At 39.4% G+C, this 22,097-nt stretch overlaps 1 protein-coding gene across 3 annotated transcripts in view; it reads left to right on the plus strand.

Annotated features, from left to right (window-relative positions):
• SYNJ2BP (synaptojanin 2 binding protein) overlaps positions 1-22,097 on the plus strand; it is a 47,732-nt gene that overhangs the window by 20,077 nt on the left and 5,558 nt on the right. For all 3 annotated transcript variants that reach the window (XR_009518322.1, XR_009518323.1, XM_060004318.1), the window contains exons 2-3: positions 10,897-11,033; positions 19,724-19,819. Coding sequence is in view for 1 of the 3 variants with exons in the window: in XM_060004318.1 (XP_059860301.1) it covers positions 10,897-11,033; positions 19,724-19,819 (233 nt within the window). In the remaining 2 variants the exon portion in view is untranslated. The remainder of the gene's footprint in view (positions 1-10,896; positions 11,034-19,723; positions 19,820-22,097) is intronic.

Here is a 22,097-nt window from a genome sequence, read left to right on the forward strand (position 1 = left end):
AGCAGCAATCCCCCACCTTTTTGGTACCAGGGACCGGTTTCGTGGAAGACAGTTTTTCCACAGATGGTTGGGGGGGGGGGTTCAGGTGGTAAAGCAAGTGATGGGGAGCGGCAGGTGAAGCTTTGCTCATTTGCCCGCCGCTCACCTCCTGCTGTGTGGCCCGTTTCCTAACAGACCATGAACCACTACCAGTCCACGGCCTGGGGGTTGGGGACCCCTGCCCCAAAGGATGAACACCTAAATTACCATCAGTTCCTCAATACCACAAAACAGGCGGCAATTAACATATTCTTACATTACCCTTGATAGGTTGATCACATTGGTCCAAACAGATGCTTTTGACATTGAAGGGGACTATTTTAATTACAGAGACAACAGGCGTATATCAAGACTCCCAAACAAACCAAGATATGTGATCCACCCTATTTATAGAAGATTTTCCTAGGACGTAGCCAATAATCAGCAGTTATATACTGGGATAGCCCTTCCCCCTTCTGATTGTTTCTAGCTGGCATCTGGTTGGTGCATGTGCTGGCCTGGTTACTGCATATTTTAAATACCACCATTGCTAGAAACTACACATGAGGGAGATGTGTAGGTCACAGGTAAGAGACATCCTTCATTTCAATAAGTTTGAGTTCCAATCCATTCTTGTCTTATTAATAGATGGGTGGACTTTTTAATCTCTCTGTCTTCCTGTATTTCAAGACTTTTCACATTTGTACTTTATATTTATTCATCCTTTCTCCATCAGACTGTCTAGTTTGGGGTTGTCGCAGGCACTACTAGTTTTTTTTTGTTTTGTTTAACATCTTTATTGGAGTATAATTGCTTTACAATGGTGTGTTAGTTTCTGCTTTACAACAAAATGAATCAGTTATATATATACATATGTTCCCATATCTCTTCCCTCTTGCATCTCCCTCCCTCCCACCCTACCTATGCCACCCCTCCAGGCGGTCACAAAGCACCGAGCTGATCTCCCTGTGCTATGCGGCTGCTTCCCACTAGCTATCTACCTTACGTTTGGTAGTGTATATATATCCATGCCTCTCTCTCGCTTTGTCACAGCTTACCCTTCCCCCTACCCATATCCTCAAGTCCGTTCTCTAGTACGTCTGTGTCTTTATTCCTGTCTTACCCCTAGGTTCTTCGTGACATTTTTTCTTTCTTAAATTCCATATATATGTGTTAGCATACGGTATTTGTCTCTCTCTTCCTGACTAACTTCACTCTGTATGACAGACTCTAGGTCTATCCACCTCATTACAAATAGCTCAATTTTGTTTCTTTTTATGGCTGAGTAATATTCCATTATATATATGTGCCACATCTTCTTTATCCATTCATCCGATGATGGACACTTACACCATCATTGGATGAACGGACACTTAGACACTTGTTTCCATCTCCGGGCTATTGTAAATAGAGCTGCAATGAACATTTTGGTACATGACTCTTTTTGAATTATGGTTTTCTCAGGGTATATGCCCAGTAGTGGGATTGCTGGGTCATATGGTAGTTCTATTTGTAGTTTTTTAAGGAACCTCCATACTGTTGTCCACAGTGGTTGTATCAATTTACATTCCCACCAACAGTGCAAGAGTGTTTCCTTTTCTCCACACCCTCTCCAGCATTTATTGTTTCTAGTTTTTTTGATGATGGCCATTCTGACTGGTGTGAGATGATATCTCATTGTAGTTTTGATTTGCATTTCTCTAATGATTAGTGATGTTGAGCATTCTTTCATGTGTTTGTTGGCAGTCTGTATATCTTCTTTGGAGAAATGTCTATTTAGGTCTTCTGCCCATTTTTGGATTGGGTTGTTTGTTTTTTTGTTATTGAGTTGCATGAGCTGCTTATAAATTTTGGAGATTAATCCTTTGTCAGTTGCTTCATTTGCAAATATTCTCTCCCATTCTGAGGGTTGTCTTTTGGTTTTGTTTATGGTTTCCTTTGCTTGTGCAAAAGCTTTGAAGTTTCATTGGGTTCCATTTGTTTATTTTTGTTTTTATTTCCATTTCTCTAGGAGGTGGGTCAAAAAGGGTCGTTCTGTGATTTATGTCATAGAGTGTCCTGCCTATATTTTCCTCTAAGAGTTTGATAGTTTCTGGCCTTACATTTAGGTCTTTAATCCATTTTGAGCTTATTTTTGTGTATGGTGTTAGGGAGTGATCTAATCTCATACTTTTACATGTGCCTGTCCAGTTTTCCCAGCACCACTTATTGAAGACGCTGTCCTTTCTCCACTGTACATTCCTGCCTCCTTTTTCAAAGATAAGGTGACCATATGTGTGTGGGTTTATCTCTGGGCTTTCTATCCTGTTCCATTGATCTATCTTTCTGTTTTTGTGCCAGTACCATACTGTCTTGATTACTGTAGCTTTGTAGTATAGTCTGAAGTCAGGGAGCCTGATTCCTCCAGCTCCGTTTTTCATTCTCAAGATTGCTTTGACTATTCGGGGTCTTTTGTGTTTCCATACAAATTGTGGAATTTTTTGTTCTAGTTCTGTGAAAAATGCCAGTGGTAGTTTGATAGGGATTGCATTGAATCTGTAGATTGCTTTGGGTCGTAGAGTCATTTTCACTATGTTGATTCTTCCAATCCAGGAGCATGGTATATCTCTCCATCTATTTGTATCATCTTTAATTTCTTTCATCAGTGTCTTAAAATTTTCTGCATACAGGTCTTTTGTCTCCTTAGGTAGGTTTATTCCTAGATATTTTATTCTTTTTGTTCCAATGGTAAATGAGAGTGTTTTCTTGATTTCACTTTCAGATTTTTCATCATTAGTGTATAGGAATGCAAGAGATTTCTGTGCATTAATTTTGTATCCTGCAACTTTACCAAATTCATTGATTAGCTCTAGTAGTTTTCTGGTAGCATCTTTAGGATTCTCTGTGTGTAGTATCATGTCATCTGCAAACAGTGACAGCTTTACTTCTTCTTTTCCGATTTGGATTCCTTTTATTTCCTTCTCTTCTCTGATTGCTGTGGCTAAAACTTCCAAAACTATGTTGAATAATAGTGGTGAGAGTGGGCAACTTTGTCTTGTTCCTGATCTTAGTGGAAATGCTTTCAGTTTTTCACCATTGAGGACAATGTTAGCTGTGGGTTTGTCATATATGGCCTTTATTATGTTGAGGAAAGTTCTCTCTATGCCTACTTTCTGCAGGGTTTTTATCATAAATGGGTGTTGAATTTTGTCGAAAGCTTTCTCTGCATCTATTGAGATGATCATATGGTTTTTCTCCTTCAATTTGTTAATATGGTGTATCACATTGATTGATTTGCATATATTGAAGAATCCTTGCATTCCTGGAATAAATCCCACTTGATCATGGTGTATGATCCTTTTAATGTGCTGTTGGATTCTGTTTGCTAGTATTTTGTTGAGGATTTTTGCATCTATGTTCATCAGTGATATTGGCCTGTAGTTTTCTTTCTTTGTGACATCCTTGTCTGGTTTTGGTATCAGGGTGATGGTGGCCTCGTAGAATGATTTTGGGAATGTTCCTCCCTCTGCTATATTTTGGAAGAAGTTGAGAAGGATAGGTGTTAGCTCTTCTCTGGATGTTTGATAGAATTCGCCTGTGAAGCCTTCTGGTCCTGGGCGTTTGTTTGTTGGAAGATTTTTAATCACAGTGTCAATTTCAGTGCTTGTGATTGGTCTCTTCATACTTTCTGTTTCTTCCTGGTTCAGCCTTGGCAGGTTGTGCATTTCTAAGAATTTGTCCATTTCTTCCAGGTTGTCCATTTTATTGGCATAGAGTTGCCTGTAGTAATCTCTTATGAACTTCTGTATTTCTGCAGTGTCAGTTGTTACCGCTCCTTTTTCATTTCTAATTCTATTGATTTGAGTCTTCTCCCTTTTTTTCTTGATGAGTCTGGCTAATGGTTTATCAATCTTCTCAAAGAACCAGCTTTTAGTTTTATTGATCATTGCTATCGTTTCCTTCATTTCTTTTTCATTTATTTCTGATCTGATTTTTATGATTTCTTTCCTGCTGCTAACTTTGGGGTTTTTTTGTTCTTCTTTCTCTAATTGCTTTAGGTGCAAGGTTAGGTTGTTTATTCGAGATGTTTCCTGTTTCTTAAGGTAGGATTGTATTGCTATAAACTTCCCTCTTCGAACTGGTTTTGCTGCATCATTATTAAGTAGTGTATTGTTTAGCCTCCATGTGTTTGTATTTTTTACAGATCTTTTCCTGTAATTGATATCTAGTCTCATGGCGTTGTGGTCAGAAAAGATACTTGATACAATTTCAATTTTCTTAAATTTTCCGAGTCTTGATTTGTGACCCAAGATGTGATGTATCCTGGAGAATGTTCCATGCGCACTTGAGAAAAATGTGTATTCTGTTGTTTTTGGATGGAGTGTCCTATAAATATCAATTAAGTCCATCTTGCTTAATGTATCATTTAAAGCTTGTTTCCTTATTTATTTTCATTTTGGATGATCTGTCCATTGGTGAAAGTGAGGTGTTAAAGTCCCCTACTATGAATGTGTTACTGTCAATTTCCCCTTTTATGGCTGTCAGTATTTGCCTTATGTATTGAGGTGCTCCTATGTTGGGTGCATAAATATTTACAATTGTTATATCTTCTTCTTGGATTGATCCCTTGATCATTATGTAGTGTCCTTCTTTGTCTCTTCTAATAGTCTTTATTTTTAAGTCTATTTTGTCTGATGTGAGAATTGCTACTCCAGCTTTCTTTTGGTTTCCATTTGCATGAAATATCTTTTTCCATCCCCTTACTTTCAGTCTGTATGTGTCTCTAGGTCTGAAGTGGGTCTCTTGTAGACAGCAAATATATGGGTCTTGTTTTTGTATCCATTCAGCCAATCTGTGTCTTTTGGTGGGAGCATTTAGTCCATTTACATTTAAGGTAATTATCGATATGTATGTTCCTCTTCCCATTTTCTAAATTGTTTTGGGTTCGTTATTGTAGGTGTTTTCCTTTTCTTGTGTTTCTTGCCTAGAGTAGTTCCTTTAGCAGTTGTTGTAGAGCTGGTTTGGTGGTGCTGAACTCTCTCAGCTTTTGCTTGTCTGTAAAGGTTTTAATTTCTCCATCAAATCTGAATGAGATCCTTGCTGCATAGAGTAATCTTGGTTGCAGGTTTTTCGTCTTCATCACTTTAAATATGTCCTGCCAGTCCCTTCTGGCTTGCAGAGTTTCTGCTGAAAGATCAGCTGTTAACCTTATGGGGATTCCCTTGTGTGTTATTTGTTGTTTTTCCCTTGCTGCTTTTAATATGTTTTCTTTGTATTTAATTTTTGACAGTTTGATTAATATGTGTCTTGGCGTGTTTCTCCTTGGATTTATCCTGTATGGGACTCTCTGTGCTTCCTGGACTTGATTAACTATTTCCTTTCCCATATTAGGGAAGTTCTCAACTATAATCTCTTCAAATATTTTCTCAGTCCCTTTCTTTTTCTCTTCTTCTTCTGGAACCCCTATAATTCGAATGTTGGTGTGTTTAATGTTGTCCCAGAGGTCTCTGAGACTGTCCTCAGTTCTTTTCATTCTTTTTTCTTTATTCTGCTCTGCAGTAGTTATTTCCACTATTTTATCTTCCAGGTCACTTATCCGTTCTTCTGCCTCAGTTATTCTGCTATTGATCCCATCTAGAGTATTTTTAATTTCATTTATTGTGTTGTTCATCGTTGTTTGTTTCGTCTTTATTTCTTCTAGGTCCTTGTTAAATGTTTCTTGCATTGTCTCTATTCTATTTCCAAGATTTTGGATCATCTTTACTATCATTATTCTGAATTCTTTTTCAGGTAGACTGCCTATTTCCTCTTCATTTGTTAGGTCTGGTGGGTCTTTATCTTGCTCCTTCATCTGCTGTGTGTTTTTCTGTCTTCTCATTTTGCTTACCTTACTGTGTTTGGGGTCTCCTTTTTGCAGGCTGCAGGTTCGTAGTTCCTGTTGTTTTTGGTGTCTGTCTCCAGTGGCTAAGGTTGGTTCAGTGGGTTGTGTAGGCTTCCTGGTGGAGGGGACTAGTGCCTGTGTTCTGGTGGATGAGGCTGGATCTTGTCTTTCTGGTGGGCAGGTCCACGTCTGGTGGTGTGTTTTGGGGTGTCTGTGGACTTATTATGATTTTCGGCAGCTTCTCTGCTAATGGGTGGGGTTTTGTTCCTGTCTTGCTAGTTGTTTGGCATAGGATGTCCAGCACTGTAGCTTGCTGGTCGTTGAGTGAAGCTGGGTGTTGGTGTTGAGATGGAGATCTCTGGGAGATTTTCGCCGTTTGATATTGTGTGGAGCTGGGAGGTCTCTTGTGGACCAGTGTCCTGAAGTTGGCTCTCCCACCTCAGAGGCACAGCACTGACTCCTGGCTGCAGCACCAAGAGCCTTTTATCCACACGGCTCAGAATAAAAGGGAGAAAAAGTAAAAAGAAAGAATTAGTAGAAGAAAGAAAGAAAGGAGGGAGGAAGGAGGGAAGGGAGGAAAAAAGAAAGAAGAAAGATAAAGTAAAATAAAATAAAGATAAAATATAATAAAGTTATTAAAATAAAATAATTATTAAGAGAAAAAGAAAAAAAAACGGATAGAACCCTAAGACAAATGGTGGAAGCAAAGCTATACAGACAAAATCTCACACAGAAGCATACACATACACACTCACAAAAAGAGGAAAAGGGGGAAAAATCATAAATCTTGCTCTCAAAGTCCACCTCCTGAATTTGGGATGATTCGTTGTCTATTCAGGTATTCCACAGATGCAGGGTACATCAAGTTGATTGTGGAGCTTTAATCCGCTGCTTCTGAGGCTGCTGGGAGAGATTTCCCTTTCTCTTCTTTGTTCTCACAGCTCCCAGGGGCTCAGCTTTGGATTTGGCCCCGCCTCTGCATGTAGGTCGCTGGAGGGCGTCTGTTCTTCGCTCAGGACGGGGTTAAAGCCGCTGACTCGGGGGCTCTGGCTCACTCAGGCCGCGGGGGAGGGAGGGGCACGGAGTGCGGCGTGAGCCTGCGGCGGCAGAGGCCGGAGTGACGTTGCACCAGCCTGAGGCGCGCCGTGCGTTCTCCCGGGGGAGTTGTCCCTGGATCCCGGGACCCTGGCAGTGGCGGGCTGCACAGGCTCCCCGGAAGGGGGATGTGGAGAGTGACCTGTGCTCGCACACAGGCTTCTTGGTGGCAGCAGCAGCCTTAGCGTCTCATGCCCGTCTCTGGGGTCCACGCTTTTAGCCGCGGCTCGCGCCCGTCTCTGGAGCTCCTTTAAGCAGCGCTCTTAATCCCCTCTCCTCGCGCACCAGGAAACAAAGAGGGAAGAAAAAGTCTCTTGCCTCTAAGGCAGGTCCAGACTTTTTCCCGGACTCCCTCCTGGCTAGCCGTGGCGCACTAACCCGCTGCAGGCTGTGTCCACGCCGCCAGCACCAGTCCTCTCCCTGCGCTCCGACTGAAGCACGAGCCTCAGCTCCCAGCCCCGCCCGCCCCGGCCGGGGAGCAGGCAAGCCTCTCGGGCTGGTGAGTGCCGGTCAGCACCTATCCTCTGTGCGGGAATCTCTTCGCTTTGCCCTCCTCACCCGTTGCTGCGCTCTCCTCCACGGCTCTAAAGCTTTCCCCCTCCGCCACCCGCAGTCTCTGCCCGCGAGGGGGCTTCCTAGTGTGTGGAAACCTTTCCTCCTTCACAGCTCCCTCCCGCTGGTGCAGGTCCCGTCCCTATTCTTCTATCTCTGTTTATTCTTTTTTCTTTTGCCCTACCCAGGTATGTGGGGGGTTTCTTGCCTTTTGGGAGGTCTGAGATCTTCTGCCAGCGTTCAGTAGGTGTTCTGTAGCAGTTGTTCTACGTGTAGATGTATTTCTGGTGTATCTGTGGGGAGGAAGGTGATCTCCGCGTCTTACTCTTCCGCCATCTTCCAGGCACTACTAGTTTATTGACAACTACTCTTAGTGCAGTTACTCCATATAGCAACCACTACATAGTTTATAAAGGAGTTTTTCAGATTTTATGTTATTGGATGCTAACAACTATCTTTTGAGATAGAGAGGACAGAATTTATAATCCTTACATTACAGAAGAAGCTGAGGATCAGAGATACACTCACTTGTTTTAGTCCGCATACCAAGTAAGTTATGGAGTTGAATTTGTGGCCAGGTCTTCTGACTTTAATTGACTTCTGCAGAATCTAAAAGGTACAGGAAAAAGGATAAATTTCTATTTGTTGTTAAAGCAGGGACTGTCCAGTTTAGCTTTATGTTTTCCTCAGAATATAATGCAGTGCCTGACACACAGTAAATGATCAATAATTTTTACTGAGTAAGTGGATAGAGGATTACGTAGGTATCCATGGGGCCCAGGTTCAAACTGGTAGTATTGGTACTCAGTTCTTCGGTGATTCCCGTTTATTGCAGCGATGCTTCAAATTATAGATAAGTTCAGTTTGTAAATGTTGTAACCGTAGAAAGGGACTTCATGTCAGTCCAGAAATTCTCATATTAATTGGTGTGGTTCATTTACAATTGAAGTAGCAATAAGCATGGTTATAAACATGCCTATATAATGTGATGGGGGGAATAGACTACACTTGTTTGTTTATAGAAAATTTTGGTAACATTTTTTTCCACTCTCCTTTTTTTTCTTTTTAATTTTTATTGGAGTATAGTTGCTTTACAATGTTGTGTTAGTTTCTACTGTACAGCAAAATGAATCAGCTATACACATACTCTGTTTTGGATTTCCTTCCAATTTAGGTCACCATCCACTCTCCTTTTTTTTTTTTTTTTTTTTTTTTTTTTTTGTGGTACGCGGGCCTCTCACTGCTGTGGCCGCTCCCATTGCGGAGCACAGGCTCCGGACGCGCAGGTTCAGCGGCCATGGCTCACGGGCCCAGCCGCTCCGCGGCATGTGGGATCCACCTGGACCGGCGCACGAAACCGTGCCCCCCGACTCGGCAGGCGGACTCTCAACCACTGCGCCACCAGGGAAGCCCCACTCTCCTTTTTTAATCACTGTTCTGTAGCTTTAAATAAGCAGTAGCAGAGTCCCTTTTCTCCCTAATTACTATGTTGCATTCAGCTGCTTAACACATACTTCCTGTTTCCAGGATCCCCAGAGGCAGCTCTAGTGTTTGGTGAGGATATTGAATTTCATTGAAAGATTTTCTCCAGATAGTTTCTTCCAGTAGTGAGAGAGGCTGGTTGGCCTCAACCACCTTGCTCAAACCTGTCACAGTCTTAAAGTTATTTCAAAGCCTTTTATAATCAAGGTCCACCTACCTTTCCATCTGATCTAAATTAACTACCTCCCATCCCCTTTCCAATACCTCCCACCCACTATGATTCAAATTAAGAGTTTTCTGAGGGAAACCATTTAGTAACATAAAATTTTCATACCCTACCCTTTAAAGAAACTGAAATAGTCATCTTCCAGTGGAAGTTCTTTCTATTATGTATTCTTCTTTTCATTCTCTAGCTATAGGTACACTGTACACGAGGTATGATATTTCAATTAGACATTTCCTGCTGCTTCCTTCTTTGGCCATGTGTTTCCATAAATCATAGATCGATTCGCTACTGCTTATGTTAATATTGTGAGGGTCACTTATAAGCTTTCCTCTCACCTTTTTAAGTATCTGTTTTCTGTTGAAATCAGTAGAAGAGGCTACTGATTATGGCTGTTTTTTCCAGTTGTGCCACCAGATATTTGTTTTTCAATTGTTTCCTAACTATCTCCTTTCTCTTTGCACTGTGGCTTTGAATTCTACAGTACCTGACATAAAGAAAGCCCTAGGGAAGTTCCCTTTTCTTTCATTTCTTTTTATTGCATAGATAAAATCCCTATATAAATGGTTTTGTAAAATGAAGTCCTTCCCACAACTTAGTGTTTGGTCCATGGAAAAATTACCTTGGTAGTCAATTTTCGTTCTTTTTTAAATTCAGTTTTATTTTATTGTGGTAAGAACACTTAAATGAGATCTGCTCTCAACAGATTCTTATGTGTCTAATAAGGCTGTTGTTATCTATAAGGCACAATGTTGTACATCAGCTTTCCATAACTTCCATCTTGCATAACTGAAATTTTATCCTTGTTTAAAATAATCACGCATTGAAGTGAAGAATAGAATGGTAATTGCCAGGGGCTAGGAAAAGGGGGAAATGGGTAGTTGCTAATCAATAGGTTATCAGTTATCTATAGTGAATAAAACTTGGCAATCACTGTACCCAAGGATGTGGTTATTTGTACTTGAGGTATAAAAGGAAAGAAGAGTGAATTTGGTGATTTAGTCCTGTCATGAAGCATAAGTTACCTTTTTAGTTCCCAGGTTTTCTGCCAACGCCTACAGTACTGCCCCCTCAATTCAAACTAGGAAAAAAAAAAAAAATGAACTCCCAAGGTCATTTCTTCCAAAGCACCACCATCCACAAACTCTCCTGACGTTAGGAGAAGTATTGAGGGGATGGTTTGCTTAAGAATCTCTCTCCTACTAAATAAGGAACCGTTCGTTTGCCGATTAGTTTAAAGCATAGCTTCTTCTAAGCAGGAAAGTCAAGATTTGGGGCCTCTGAATGCCACCAACAGAATCAAAATCAAATGTGAGCAGAAGTACATCTTAAAAGAATCAGCATTATTTTTTCACTGAGCTCAGTATAGAGCTTTCTTTTTATATTCACCTAACCATGTTGATCATTGTGTTTGTATTTTTAGTCCTGCCTGGTCTGAGTGGGCAACTCTCGGTACTCTTGACCTCTGTTGGTGATACTAATCATTTACCTTGCCCATGACTAGCCACCAGCTACATCACAGTCTTAACTTCCCCGCCTCCTACCCCCCCACTCCCCAACCCCCACCCTTGCCACATGGCCTTTCCTTTCTCCTTCTCCTCTTCTCTAATCCCTTTCCTTCTTCTTCACCCCTATCTCCTTTACAACTCCTCCATGATTTTCTTAGGGCTGGGCTTCAACATCGTCGGTGGCACAGATCAGCAGTATGTCTCCAATGACAGTGGCATCTTCGTCAGCCGCATCAAAGAGAACGGGGCTGCAGCCCTGGATGGGCGGCTCCAGGAGGGTGATAAGATCCTCTCGGTGAGAACTGGCTTCCACCTCCTTCACTGTCCCTGGCTCCCTAGACCCTAGTCCCTACCCCCAACTCCTTCCTTGGGAAGATTCCTGCCTGCCCTTTTGGATCAGGAAATACAGTAAGGAAAACTTGAGAATGGGTTAAGATTAAAATATAGTATGTAGTTAGAAACTATGCAGTTTAATATTTTGACAGATAACTGCATTCTCTCCAGAACGCTGGGAACTAGGTTCCATGGTGAAGAAGGACTTGAAAAATACAGGGGTTAAGAAGAGAGCCATGTTACTCAAAAAGTTTTGGTTAAATGTAAATTATTGAAAAATGAGAATGGTTAGAAAGTTTTGAGCACTCTGTGCCAAGCAGTATGCTGAGAACTTTAAACTTATTTAATATTGTAGCAACCCTATGAAGTGGTACAATTATTATGCCTGTTTTGCAGCTAAGGAAGCTGAGGCTTGGTGAGGTCAAACAGCTTGCTCAAGGTCATTCAACTAGTGTATGGCAGAGGACTTGGTCTGTGAATTTGGAACCTCTACTCTTAACCCATATACTATATTGCCTCCTAAAAGATAAGTGAGGAGCTAGGGTTCGTTATCCTAAACAGAAAGTTGCATGGTTATTTAATAATAGAGTTTATGTATGGTTCTGTATAAAAACTGAAATTAGTCTTTTCTATTAAGGGTAGAATTAGGGAACAAAAAGACATAAACCTCAGTGTGAGAGAATTTATTAGACACAAGCCAAGATAAGGAGCCTTTCTTATGTGAGCCATCACCTCAGAGAGAAAAGAAATTATTTGAAGGCCACTCAAGTTTCTTAAAAAGGTATGGTAGGAGATAAATGTTAATGAAAAGAAAAGTAGATATCTAAGAAACTGAGCTCATTTGTCTTTAAAATTTTTAGCGAAGAGGACTTGACTATCAAAATAAAAGAATTATTACAAAGATCTCTACAAGATATAAAACACTACAAATATATGTACGACATTGATTCAAGGTTATGTTCTAGCCAATTAAGGAAAAAGTATGTGAAAGAAGAGAGGAAGAAATGCCAGGCAAAGAAAAGGCAAAAATATAAGACAGGTAACGGAGAGAAAAAAAAGACGACAGAAAGAGAAAAAGATGGAGCTTACGCAAGAGGAAAAGGCCAGCATATTCTCTATTCTATCTAGGGCTATATTCCCTGACTCCAGTTTCCCTGCCAAGAGTTTGCTCCAAAATTCAAATTCTAGATCCTGTTTCTTAAGAAATATTGCCTCACCATCCTATTCCCACTGTATCCTTAAGTGAACTTGTTAGGTATTAACCATTAAATTGTTCCATCTATTCTTGAGCTCACTTTAATTATCTCTTTGATGTACTTAAGTACTCACTTATAATTGGCTTTGGAATCTCTGTAAAATGATGCTAAATTATTTATTAGCCTATATTCTCATTTATTCTTTACGGGATTCCCTAGTTTCCTCACATGGTTATTTTTCCATGTTGTAAAATTTGCTCCAACTCTTTCTTTTAACTGTTGCCAGATAATCAGACTAATAATATGTCCTTTCCTTAGTGCATATCCATTTTGGGTAACTAATAGAAGTATCATTAAGTGGTCTAGATTTCAGGTGAGTTATTAATGACTATTAATTTAATCTTTCCATTTCTCCCTAAATAATGCCCATGTTTTATCTTAATTTCAAGTTCTAAAGTTAAATAACTGCATGATTTATCATGCAGTTTCTCCTTTCTCATCAAAAGTGAAATTTAATTTTTTGTGATCACTGTGGATGAATGTAAATGATTTTTAAGACCCTGTTGTATCTGACAACGATGAAACAAAAACAGATATTACCAATAGAAGAAAAGATCTGAAGTTGAGATGAGGGTTGGAGAGTCCTTACCCAAAGTTCATTTGTATGTGTGTGTGATGGTGAGAATGCTTTAATATTTATATAGGCTATCAGAGAACCTGGGAAAATTACATTTTTGTAAAAAAATAAACTATGTAGGTTTCTCATTTCTCCTGTGTGTCTACCTAAATGAAGGGAGGTAGATAGTCAAGAATAGTCAATTCTCAGTGAACTCTACATGTTTAATGAAACTTATAACTTCAGGGTGATGTAGCTGATTATAGGATACAGATTAATGTTCCATTTTGACCAAACCTGTTATATAACAGAATGGCATGGATTGGGCCATTAGTCAGCTGCATTTCCTATTCTCTTCAAACAGAATTCTTACTTTGGTGAATAAAAGAGTTGAGTAGTCATCAACATATATTAACTATTGTATTTGATGGCCTGCAGAGCACTGCCAGGTGCCATGGAAAATTAAAAGAAAATGAAAGACCAGTCTGTGGTCTTAGATCAATGGGGAAGACCCACCAGAAACCCTCATCCAATCAGCTACAGAGACGTTGAAATATACAGAATCCTTTAGACCAAGTACCTTTAAGGAAGAGTCTTTGTCTTCTCATCTCTATCTGCAGCATGTAGGCCTGTAGCTGGAACAGAGTAAGCATCTAGTAAATTATTTGCTCTGTGAATGAATTATAACTTTTTTGGTTTGGCTTGATTAATTGGAGCTAGATAATCTATTTTTTTTCTTCCTTCAACTTTAATGGAAAGAGAGGACCCCTCCCCCCAAATTGTAATTCACTTCAAGATTTTGGGGGAAAATGAAAATATCCAGAGTATAATCTGAGGTCAGTGCTTATTAAATTGAGCCCATTCTTTCTATATTTTATACACCTGTATTTGTATTATCCTATATAGTTAGTGCTCCAGTAACTCTTACATTATCCTAAGATAATGTTAGATTATCCTAAGGCAATCCAAAATTATTTATCATCCAAGAAAACATATTTTAACTCAGTTTACTCCTTTCCTAAGGCAAGAAATAGGAAACTCACAGATTGATAACAACCACAGTTAAAGCAAAAAATTGTATGACTCCCCATCAGTTAACTAGAATACCACAATCCCAACACTCTGAACATTCAGTTAACAAAATTTTCTAGCATGTTGCAAATCTGTCATATCTCAAGTTTAATATAACTTATAATATCATGAGTTAAGGAAACTGAAGTAGCAAGTTTAGCAGTATTCTAAAATTTCTCAGTTGAATGAATAGCTCTTGATAGTAAAAGTGAGGTCCAAGGAATCTGGCCTTCGCCTGGGAGCTGATTACAAATGCAGAGTCTCAGGAAGCTCCTCAGACCCAGACCCACTGAGATAAAAATCTGCATTATAACAGATCCTTGGGTAAGCCCATGAATAAAGTTTGAGAAGCACTGCTGTAGGCAAGTGTCTTTCAGACATTTTGAATTATGACCCATAATAGGAAATACATGCACACACACATAACTGAAGCAAAGTTTAACAAAATAATACCTATTTCTTCTATATATGATGCATTCTAATATTTTGTGTTTTCTTCTAATTTCACTTACTTAAAATTAAATACTGGTCTTGACCCACTGGATTGACTTCACTATCTTTTGGAATGGGTCAACAGACTTATATTTGAAAAATCACTACTCAGTAAATGGAAAATCACTGATGGAATCTGTGGATTAAGTAGGCTGGGTGTGGAGAAGACTCAGGCAGTTTAGGTTAAAGCTAACTCAAACTTCACCAGATTGCTAGGATGGGACCTAATAATTTGCACTTTTAACAAGTTCCCAAGTTAATGCTGCTGGTCCTGGGACCATACTTTGAGAACCTCTGGTCTATATTAATAAGGATGGTGATAAAGAGAAAGTGGATTCCACATATATTTAGGGGTAAAAATCTACAGAACTTGGAGGTTAGTCAGTATGAGCTGGAATCTGTAAAAGCAGTTAGAGGAGGTAAATATTGGAAAGCAAATTTGGCTTTGGAGTAGAGAGATATATTGTCAATTGAAAAAGAATCATCATTTGTTTTATAGAGCTGGTTTACCTCCAGCATACTTGGACAAAGGACGAGAAATGGTTCTTTAAAAAAGAAACTCCCTTTGCATTTCTAAAAGGCCTCTTTTTTTTTTTTTTTAAGCAATTAGAGTAACTGACCTCATACATTAGGATACCTTTAGAATTAACTAGGAGGGTTGAAAGGTATAATTGGCCTGTGCTCCTTTGCCTGATGTCACCCAATGTCTTTCTTCCCTGCTAGCAAAAGTAAACTCACATGAGGACCAAGATTACACACTGAGTCATTGGCAGCTAGAGCTGCTATTAGAGTCTAGGCCTTTCAGCTTTGTGTAATATCAATAAATGTCACCCAGGCTTTGTGTAGTTATGGCTTTTGCAGAGTATACTCTGCAGCCAAACCTCAGGAAATCGTGTGGCATTTATTATCCTCAAATGTTGTTCAGAGCAGTATTCAGGTACTATAGGGGTGATAATGATGAGTTGAGATCCAGCCTAAGTTATTTACAGTCCAACGTAAAGTGTTACAAGACAGTTCAGTTTGAGCTTTAAGATAGTTACATAGTATGGAGATTCAGGAAGTAAATCATTCACATCTAGTGCAGTTGTCTAGAAAGGCCTTGTCAATGAAGTGGCACTTAACTAAATTGCTTTTTTAATGTGAATGCCACTTCAATATATAAAATGAATAAAAATACTAACATATAAACACCATGTGTCTTCATACAACTCTAAATTTTTTTAAACGTATAGTATAACACATAAAACTGAAACTCCAAAACCAATAAAAATTTAATTTACAACATTAATGTGATGGATAGTGATAGGCTGCAGAAATAAAATTCTTGCTTACGATGTAAATTTCTAAAGTTTAGTGTTGTTAGTGAAGGTTTGGGGGCTGGGCTGCTTGAGTTTGAATCCTAGCTTTGCTACCTCCATTCTGTATGTCCATGGAAAGGTTGCATAGCCTCTCTAGTTTTATTACTTATAAAATGGGGTTCCAAACTTACAGGACTATTGTGAAGATTAAATAAGTTAGTACATGTAAAATGGATAGACAGCTCCAGACATGATAATAAATATACAGTGATTCCCGGCTATTAAAACTGACGGCTACAGCAAAGATTATTTTGAGCTCAGTATTCCTGTCATTGAATGTCATGTAGTGACTCAGTTTTCCCACTTGGATTCATATCATTATGAAACTTGGCTCTGTTATGGAGCTATGACATCTTTGGCATTTGTTGACAAGACTGCATCACTAACTTATTTGTCTGCCTCTGAGAGAAAATACCTATTTCTTTACAATGAGAAATGCAGTTACCCTATGGGCAAGTTTAGTTACGTGAGTATTCCCACTACCATCAGCAATCTCATACCTATTCTCTCTCTACCAGGAATTAACTAGAAAACTGAGTCTGAGAATTCACTGTGATGGTTCTAGAAATTCTGCAGTTCTTTCCCTTTGACAAATCTACCGGCCAGAAAACCAAGACATAATCAGAAGGTGGCTTGGTAGCATGAAATCACAGTCTATCAACTAGAAAACCCTGTATTCATTTCTACACTATATAGGTAGCATGACTAATCGTATTTAAGATCAGTCTTGGGAGATAAATAGAATTTTTTAAAAGGGAAAGGTATTCAGATGATGGGTATAGCTTGAGCCCAGGTATGAAGGTAAGAATATATGTTTTATGTCCCAGGATCAGTGAGTTGTGTGATTTAGCTAAAGCATAGGATGTATGAAAGGGTAATGAAAGATTAAACTGGAAAGGTAGGTTTCCAGTCCTTCATTTCCTGGAGGACTTTGCATACCAGAATGAGAAATCAGGCATGCACGCTTTCCTCCCCTGCTCCCGGTTTTGTGTTTGTTTTTGAGCAATAAAGTGGCATGAACAGAATTATACTTCAGGAAGATTGATCTGGAGACGTAATGTTTGAATAGGTTAGAATGAGGAAGGACCCAGAGGAAAGTAAATTAGAGAGAAGGCGATCCCAGTAGTTCAACTAAGAGTATTCATAACCTAAAGAGAGGGGCAATAGAAAGAAAATAACATATGAGTAATGTTATTATGTTAGACTACAGGAGTTGCCAATATATTGTATGTAAAGATTGACAGAGAGTTTTTAAATATTACCAAAATTTTAGTCTGAAGGAATGGTAGTGTCAATAAGAAAGAAGTCAGGATAGTTTGGTTTTGTGGGAAATAAAAAAGAGGCTTTGGATATGTTGAGTTGGGGTCTTAACAGAATATGCCCCAGCTGGCAGAATAGGTACCCAGCAGGAAACCGGCAAATCCAGAAGTAGAAGTAGGGATGAAAATGTGGGAGTTGTCTAGCAGATTATAGTTGAAATTGTGAAAATTCACCATGGGAGAGAAGAGGACAAAGGACTATTGATACTGAGGAATATTTACTTACCTTAAGAAGGAAGGAAGGGATACAGAACAGTGCAAGAACTAAGAGATCCAAGTGTTCATAAGCTAAGACAAGAGAGAACTGCAGAAGGGAGGAGGTGGTCTGAACACTGAAAAAGGGCTATAGGATTTGGTGGTTGGAAGTTACTGCTGACCTGCAGGGGCAGCATGTTCTTCCCTGCCCGCCCCCCCCCACCTCATATACTAAGAACACAAGGAAATAGAGGGAGCGGATGGTGAGGAAGTGGAGACAGTGCATGAAACAGTTCTTTCAAAAAGATTGGCAAAGAAAGAGGAGAGAAAGAAGATGGGAAGAGGGTGATGGTGGGTTCCAAGGAATACTTGTGTGTGTGTGTGTTTTAATAGATGAGGGTAACTTTAGTTAAGAAGGAGCAGAGAACAATAATACTTAAGGAGTCAAGAGGGTAAGTGACTGCTTAAGTTCTGTCAGGAGGCTGGAAGGAACATGATCAAGAGCACTAGTAAATGGGTTAGCCTAGATAAAGGACTCTAATTCAGAAGTAAGGGGGAAGCAGCACTAAGAGAGATCAGGGAACTGAGGGGAAAGGAAAGAAAGTGGAGAGAAGTGTTTGTCAGAAGTTCTCAGTATTCTCAAGAAAGATAAGGCAAAGGAATCTGCTGAGAAGAGAGATGTGATTGGAGTTGGAGTTTGATGGTAGGAAAGGTCTTGGAACAGCTACCACTGCATATTTATTAGGGAGTTCACCAGATGAGAAGGGTTGTAAGGATGCAGCAGGAGCCAGCTAGTATGCATCTGTGGTAGAGAATGTGACTGTGTATCTTTCTCTAGGAATATTAAACACACTGATGACAAGGAAAGTAAATGCAGTGTGTTGCCCAGGACTGGAAAGCTGGCAGAAGATCGTGGGGATGAGGGATTCTAATAGTTTTCCAAGTGCTTTTTTGAAATAATAGGAACTCCTAGATGTGTAAAATGCTTTGATGAGGATAAAGGGGGAATTCACAGAGGTATAGGAAGTATGAAGAAAGTAGAAATTGTTTTTTTTTAAGAATTTGAGATATTGGAGCTGTAGCATGCCTAATGTTGAAGCTGAAGGCTTATGCCAATTGGCGATTAGAATGGAATAGAGCAGGAATTCTTCACTTTGGAAAGGTAGACAGTTTATAAGGCCAAAGTGTTGATAGATTAATTCACAAGGATATTGGCAGGAAATAGCGTGGAGGGACAATTTTGAACCTCTTGGAGAAGGAAAACTGTGACAAGGAAGATGAGAAGGTTGAATAAGTCAGTGACTTGATCTTCAGCTGAGGAAAGAATAGCTGGTGAGTCAAGGTGGAGGAATAATCGTGCAGAAGGAGCAGTAAAAGGCCAGGGCACTTTAGTCTTCCTTCCAGGATATAAAACCCCTATAGCCCTAGCTTCTACACTTACTATGACTTTAGGTAAACTACGTAGCCTTGCTAAGCTTCAGTTTTTTCATCTGTGAAAACAAGATAAAAATAGTGTCTACCTCATAGGATTATTGTGATTACTCAGTGAGATAATGTATGTAAAACATATAGCACAGAACCTACCAAATATATTAGATGTTCTTGCTGCCGTTGCTGACATGGACATGTATAAAAGATACGTAGATTTTGCATAAAGTACGCTATGCTGTGTCACTGATTGCAGCATGGAATAGATACCACTTGTGGCCAGTGTCACTCCTGACACTGAGCAGTGTTAATACCAGAGTCCTTCACATCTCTCACCTTTAAGTAGTAGGACTCACCTTCACCGAGACATTTTAGAAGTTTGTATCATCACAGAAATACGGTTTTTAGTAAATTTGAGGAGGATAGGGATATCCATGGAGTCAAGGGAAATTGTTCAAAAGAAAACAAGAACAATAGAAGGAGCTAGTAGATTTGTACCACATCAAACTAAACTGTGGAAGAGCTTCTCAGAGTTGTATTTCTAGAGCTGAAGCTGGCCATGCCAGGGATTAGACGTATAAAGGATAGAGTGATAACCTGGGAGACCATGTTAGCTGTAGGGAAGCAGGCTGATACTCGTGGAAGACATACATATACAGTAACAGAATCCCAAGTGTCAAAACAGGGCAGGCAGTAGGAGCTCAGAAAAAGGAGAGATTCCTTTTGTTGTTGTTGTTGTTGTTGTAAACTTAGGTACTCTTCAGATGGCCCATGTAACCTCAGTTCTAGGAAAACATAGCTTCAAAAATGAAAAAAGTTACTCTGAGTTCTAAGTAACTTTACCCCTTCTTCTAGCCCTTGGAATTTGCTCTGTAGGAGTTTGTTTTTTAAATCTTTGGTCACATGAAAGTAAATCTTTGACTTATGAGAGTTCACATTCTACGTCTCTTACTACTTTTCCTTGCTGTTTTTGGCAGGTAAACGGCCAAGACCTAAAGAACCTGCTGCACCAGGATGCTGTAGACCTCTTTCGTAATGCAGGCTATGCTGTGTCCCTGAGAGTGCAGCACAGGGTAGGTGTCATTTGCTGCCGCCAGGCTTTTGTAACGTTGTGAATAAACCATGTGGTGTAATTTTCAGTGGTGTGTTTGGCTTTTTTCCTTTCACTGTCATTCTTTTGAAAAACCTGTCTGGCACAGGCAGGGGTCTTCTGAGACTTCTGCTTATCATTAAAGGAAATTTATAACAGTATGTTTGCAACCCAGGTCCTGGCTTCAAGGTAATGTGCCCTAAAGATAAAGCTTGACAACCAAATTAAAATAAATGGGGAAAAATACAACCGGAATCAATTTTATTTCTTACTAGGGAAGGAAATATATGTCTGCCCTTGAACATTCTTATTTATGAAACTCTAAGTGCAACGATGGTGGGTTTTTTGATACCCACTATGTGCTTTTCCCTATCACCACAACGAACCCTTTTCTTATCAACTTGGGGATCCTCTTGACCAAAGTTCTAGTGCTCAAAGGGGAGCTCCAGGAAAAAGGAAATGGGATTCAGAATTCAGTCAAGTTAGCACCTATTCTACATCCATTCCTTAGTTCCTAGTGTTTTATAATTTGGATAATGAGAAGAGAAGCCTGAGTGGACATAATTCCTCCCATAGCACGAAGGACTTTGGAATGCATTTACAACACAGTTTAGTTGTACCTTTAAAGTTACTCCCTCTTGAACTGATGCTGTCTTTGCTTCATTAACTCCTGAGTGAGGCTTCAAAGTTCAACAGGAGATAGTTAAAAAAAAGTGGAGAGGGCAAGGCACGAAAGATATCTGAGAAAACAGCTGGGGTTGCAAGCAGAATCTCAGCGTGCTGGATTAGAAAACAGGTTGATAGGAGACATTGGTATTCAGCTGCTTCTGCCTTGGCTCTTCTTTGTTTCGAAAGCATGGGAGAATGTATGCAATAGGTAAAGGCAAGCAAATATAGGCATACGCTTTAGATACGATTAGAGTTCTTTTTGAAGGCATGTGAGAAGTGATTTCCAACGTTCATTTTTTAGGAAACTTCCATAAATAACTCCAAACAAAACAGATTCTTCTGGTCAAGGAATTGGCCTAGCCCTAAAAACCATGTCTTTCTACTGAGTGTGTTCTCTCAGGACATCTCATCAGGAAATGAATGAAAGATGTAGAGGTGGGATAGAGGATAGAAAAGGTAGTTTGTTCAGTCTTGTCTTTCAGATTGAGGGCGTCAGAGTTTCATGGATTGTAATGAGGAGATTAAATCTAATTAAAGATGGCATCACAGTTGCTGCCACTTACCTATTAAAAGTTAATGTTAATCTAATTCGAAAAGATACATGTACCCCAATGTTCATAGCACTATTTACAATAGCCAGGACATGGAAGCAACCTAAGTGTCCAGATGAATGGATAAAGAAGATGGGTGTGTGTGTGTGTGTGTGTGTGTGTGTGTGTGTAATGGAATATTACTCAGCTGTAAAAAAAGAATGAAATATTGCCATTTGCAGGAACATGGATGGACTTAGAGATTATCATATTAAGTGAAGTAAGTCAGACAAAGACAAATACTGTATGATATCACTTATATGTGGAATCTTAAAAAGTGATACAAATGAACTTATTTATGAAACAGAAATAGACTCATAGACATAGAAAACAAACATATGGTTACCAGAGGGGATAGTGGGGGCAGAGGGGGGAGAGATAAATTAGGAGTTTGGGATTAACATATACACAGTACTATGTATAAAATAGATAAACAAGAACCTACTGTATAGCACAGGGAACTATATTCAATATCGTGTAATAACTATAATGGAAAAGAATCTGAAAAAGAATATGTATATAAGTGAATCGCCTTGCTGTACACCTGAAACTAACACAACATTGTAAATTAACTATACTTCAGTTTTAAAAAATGGTTTAAAAAAAAGGTAATGTTAAGAAAGGCTACCTTTTACAAAATTGATTGAAATAAAGAAAGACCACCAGCCTCAAAATGGAATGCTTAGGCAATGAAAAATTATAACTGTTAGGATATGATTTATTTTTACTTATTTACCTTTGAGTCTTTTACTTCCGTTCCATATAGGTTTCACCTTTATCTTTGCCTAGTATTACAGAATAGGGGATGAAGGACAGGACCCCACCTTCGGAAGGAGTGGGTACCTTTTGGGAATTGGAAGTATTTCTAAATAATGGCATTGCACCTGTGTTAACATTGCTCAGATCTGCTCTTATTGCACTCTGATGACTGATAATCTTTCTAGAAAGATGGACACACCCTGCCCCTGGCCAGTAATTTCCAGGCTCCCTATAGGATCAACA

This window comes from Delphinus delphis, chromosome 2, assembly GCF_949987515.2.
Source record: "Delphinus delphis chromosome 2, mDelDel1.2, whole genome shotgun sequence".
In the NCBI taxonomy this organism is placed as follows: Eukaryota; Metazoa; Chordata; class Mammalia; order Artiodactyla; family Delphinidae; genus Delphinus; species Delphinus delphis.